Raw genomic sequence first — 5,205 nt, 5'->3', positions numbered from 1 at the left:
AAGTCCTTGTGCCTAAAATAGAAAGAGTAATAATAATAATGATAACAATAATAATCATTATTTTTTTTTACTGCTTTATACTGTGTATACTTTCAATTTTTTCTTTTCTTTTTTTTTTATCATTCCATTATATGTAACCCCCTCCCCTACCAGTTTATGTCTGGCTTTTGTCAGCCCGAGGCTATAGTAGAAGACACTTGCCCAAAGTGCCACACAGTGGGACTGAACCCGGAACCATGTGGTTGCTAAGCAAACTACTTACTACACAGCCACTCCTATATATATATCTATATATACATATATTTTTTTTTATATTTCTAGAGTATGCATGTTGGTGTGTATGACTACACCTCGCTTGTTAATTAAGGAATCTGGTGTGAAGCCACAGTAGGGTTTTGTCTGCATACCTTTTCCTTGACAGATTGGCTTCTGACCAAAGTGAGAGAAGTTCCGTCTGATATGCTATGATGCTGTTGCTGTTGTTGTTGTTGTTTAATCTGGCAGCTTTATACAGCCTTATCCACCACCACCACCACCATCATCATAATCACCACTATTACCATCACCACCCCTGCTACCACCACCGTCACCACCACTAGCACCACCCATCATCATCATCACCACCATCACCACTGCTACTACCATTCTCAGAATCACCGCCTCCACCACAGTCATCGCCACCACCTCTGTCATCACCACTATCATCATTACTGCCACCACTGCTACCATCAGCATTATAGTTATCATCACCATTTTGCTGTCAATTTTTTGGTCCTGGGGTTGCGTTAGGCATCTATCAACAGAATGTAGTTGTGCTCTTTCTTCTCCATATGTTCTGGTGTGTGCACAAAAAATATATGACTGTCTGGGAGGGAATGTGTTGTGTAAGCATACTGCGATACACATACATACATACATATATATACATATATATATCTATGTATGTATGTAGAGAGAGGGAGAGTTTCATGAATATTTATTTTAGTCACTGCACATACAGATTGTTTTTTCCAGTATATTTAGACGCTTAACTGTAGCTATATTATATACACACACACACATACATACATACACACACACATACATGCAATTTTTAAAAGTGTCTGTTACAAAAAAAAAATTCTGGAGAAAACAACAATTTAGGTCAAACTGTTCTATAAAGAAACCAGACTTTACCAAAGACAAATTCTAAATTGGAGGGAGCAGGACTTTTCTTATTCCAGTTTATTGTTGTAATATATATATATATAGGTGCAGGTATCTCTGTGGTAAGAAGCTTGTTTCCCACCCACATAAGGACTGGAATTGATTCATTCGATTAGAAATTCAATGCAGTGCTCCAGCATGGCTGCAGTCTAATGACTCAAACAAGTAAAAGATGAAAAGATGTACATACCTGAGGTGCATTCCAAAAGTTTTCAGACCTTTTTAGGAGAGGGACCATTTATTGATTTCAAAAGAAGGACGAACCTCTAGTCTCTTCTGTGCTCTTTGGTAGCACTCCACCCACTTCGTGAAGGCCCCATGGAAGACATTTAAAGTGAAGACCCTTGACATAGCCTCCTTCATATTCAAAAGGATGGCTCCTGAGGTTCTCTTTCAGAAGTCTTAGGGGAGCAAAATCTAGATTGTAGGAAGGGTGAGGGTCAGTTTTGATGCCCATCTCCATCAAACGGTTGGTTACCAAAAATGGAATTGTGGCAAGCAGTGTTTAGCAGAATGTGTTCAAAGTATTGTCACTACCATCTCCTTCAATCTGGAATAAAAAAAAAGGTGACAGGTCAGCTTATTAGAGGTCTAATAATGCTATACTAAAATTAGAATAATCTAGGAATTTTATAACTCCCTCTCTTTAAATCATTTTAACTCTGACAATGCACCTTGTCACTCTCTCTCTCTCTCTCTCTCTCTCTCTATGTATGTTACTGTAAGGTATTCAACAATCGTTCAGTTTAATGTCAAATTGTTTAAAAAAACAAGCACTATGTATCTTTGTATGTTTGTATGTACATATAACTCCCTCTCAAATATCCATCTAACTCCCTCTCAAATATGTGGGGGTGTATGTATGTATATTGTTTTAAAATGAGCAATATATGTGTATATATATTTGGATGTATATAAGGGTATATATGTGTATGTATACACGCACACACACTCAACTCCCTCCCATGTGTGTGTGTGAGTGTGTGTATACACACACTCACACACACAAACACACATACACAAAAAGTTAACTAGAAGAATATGAGGTTGTGTATGCGTGTATGTATGTACATATATATGTGTGTGGATTATATATATAAACACGCTCACAGAAACATTAAAGTTAACTAGAAGACTATATGAGGTTGTGTATGCGTGTATGTATGTACCTATATGTGTATGTGCAGCTTATATATATACACACACACACTCAGCTCATTTCCGATATATGTGTGTATATATAATCTATACACACATATACATACATACACAGATACACAACCTCATATATTCTTCTAGTTAACTTTGTGTATGCGTGTATGTGTGTGTATACACACACACACACACATCTCCAGTTTCCTTTTATACAAACTATTAATTTGGTGCTCATTTGTTTGTCTCCAAGACTGGTGAAATGTTCGCAGCTAAATTTAGCTAAACTTTTTATGGGACATAAAAAAAAAAAATAATAAAAATTTGCTGATCTCGTGTCTCTCGCCCTCTCTCTGTCTCTCTCATTCTCTCTGTGTCTCTCTTTCTCCTCTGTTCCACAATTTTTATTATTATTACTTCATCCTTTTTAGCTCTTTTTCCTTTGCCAATCTCCAAAATAAACAAAGAAATATAGAAATAAATAATTAGAAAAAAAAAAATGGTCGTTCTCCAAACGTTTAGAATCTTCATCTCCACTCACACAATATTGCCATTAATGCTTTTTTTGTTTTGTTTTGATCTTTGTTTGTTTATTTACAGTGTGTGTCTATATATATATATCATGTATACACACATGTATGCTTTATAACATAGATACACACACACATTATATATTTATCAGCAGATTATATTTATAATTCATATGTTTTCAGTTTGCACCAGATTCTTGTCTCCTATTTTATATATTTGTGTGTCTGTCTGTATGTCTGTATCCTCATCATTAATGTTGTTTTAATGTCCACTTTTCTATGGTTGCGTGGGTTGGGTGTAGCTTTACTGAGGCAGTGTTTTTTTGTTTCTGAGACTGGATGCCTTTCCTCTCACCAATCCTCACCTGTTTCCAAGCAAGATAATATCCCCATGTCTTCCCCTCTCGTATTGGCCAGGCATGCTTTATTCAGAATATTGCCAATGAATGACATTCATTTACAACAACCACATGATATGAAGACAAGGAGAAACACACACACACACATTATGGGCTTCTTACAGTTTCTGTTTGCCAAATTCACTTGCATCACTTGGGAGGATTATAGTATGAAAAATTTGCCCAAGCTGTTGTACTGTGGAAATTGAACCTAAAACCGTGTGGATAGGAGGCAAGATGGCTCCACCTGTAGCTATACACACACACACACACACACAGACATGTATATATACACATGCACTTACACATATATCTTAATGCTATTTAAAATAGTTTAAATTCTGTCTTGACTTCCTTCCCATTGTATAGTGCAGGTACATAAGTTGGAATGGCTCTATCTAGAAAATTAAACAAAGTAACCAATCTAATCACTTGCTACCATTCACTGCAAACATTAAAATAAAATTTCCAGAAATTTACCTACTCTTATCATTTGTATTTGCTCCTGCAACAGACCTTTTCTTGGCTGGAAGCCCCTTTTCCCATGTATTTCCTACTTTACTTTGTTTTTTATTATCTTTGTGGCAAATCTTCATATTTAACAAATCTTATGTTGAAATCACACTTGGAAAGATTTCTGTATTTGATGGCAAGCTCTCTCGAGTTATCTGGACTGTGGCCATTTTCAATTGTTGGCTCTTCTTCGCTGTGGCCGCTACTGCTATCGTTGCCGTAGCTACTGTCAAGTTTTCTAATTTGCTTATTTCATAAGCACTGGCATAGGAACGAGGATCAAACAGCCGTAAACTGCAAATTCCTATATTGCTGTAGCAGAAGCACAAGCAACAGCAGAACATATGAGAAGGGGTAACAATATTAACTGTGATCCTGTAACGATGAAATCAATTTGTTACTATCAAGTCCAAAATGTTGCTTTTTCAGTAAATGAAAAAATAGTTTCACCATTCCATAGCAAAACTGTTGTATTAGTCTTTGACAATTTTCGATATCTTGGCATCTGAAGCTGCTGCAGGTAGAATAGTTTGACCAAAAGAACTGGCTATTGCAAGCAAAAATATATATTGAAAAAAAAACACATTTGGCCAAATTTGGACATACAACAGTTTAACATAATAGTAACGAATTGTATGCTTATTTAAATTGCAAAATATATAAAACACAAGTTCACATAAAACTCATGCTTGTGCCATGTGACTGGCAGGTTTTAATTATTTAAACAAATGTACAACATTCATTATACTAATTAGGAGTTCATGTTACCAACACTGCTACTTTTGCACATACCACCACCAACACCACTACATTTACAATTAATACCACCATCAACTACTACCTGCACAACTACCACAACTTCTGGTTCTCATTCTGAGCTCAAATGCCACTGATGTCAACTTTCATCCATTTGGAGAGGTCAAGAAAATAAAGTACCGGTCATGTACTGAGGTCAGTGGCATTGACTTATCCCCCCACACCTTAAATTGCTGGCTTTGTGCCTAAAATCATTTTTTATTTTCTATTTTCAGTTTAAGGACCAACCAATGAAACTGATAATCTTTGGGATTATCTTGAATTAACATTATCATAACAGCAAAGCAAGAATCTTGTTGAATGTTCTCTGCTTAGAGACGATGGACAGCACTGGATTACAACACCTTGATTGGGTTAATTACCACCACATATCGGTAAGATTTTAATTAATGTTTTTTCAATTTTTAAAATTTAAATTTTACCCAAGTTATCCCTGCTTAACTCCCTTTTTTATTATCTCCCTTCCTTTCCAGATAGTTCTGGTACCTCATTAACAACACAATTTGATTAATTGAGACATTCTAAGTATATTTGTGCATGTGTATGTATGTGTGTGTGTATATATATATATATATATATAAATATATATA

General features: G+C 35.6%; 1 protein-coding gene across 1 annotated transcript in view; it reads left to right on the top strand.

Annotated features, from left to right (window-relative positions):
• The window catches only part of LOC106878045 (uncharacterized), a 73,558-nt gene that overhangs the window by 13,960 nt on the left and 54,393 nt on the right, over positions 1–5,205 (top strand). The window contains exon 2 of the mRNA XM_014927133.2: positions 4,831–4,989. Within this exon, the coding sequence (XP_014782619.1) occupies positions 4,936–4,989 (54 nt within the window). The 5' untranslated portion in view covers positions 4,831–4,935. The remainder of the gene's footprint in view (positions 1–4,830; positions 4,990–5,205) is intronic.

The sequence above is a fragment of the Octopus bimaculoides genome, chromosome 24 (genome assembly GCF_001194135.2).
Source record: "Octopus bimaculoides isolate UCB-OBI-ISO-001 chromosome 24, ASM119413v2, whole genome shotgun sequence".
Taxonomy (NCBI): Eukaryota; Metazoa; Mollusca; class Cephalopoda; order Octopoda; family Octopodidae; genus Octopus; species Octopus bimaculoides.
The sequence above is the reverse complement of the archived record's forward strand: the minus strand, read 5'-3'. Positions and strand labels throughout refer to the sequence as shown.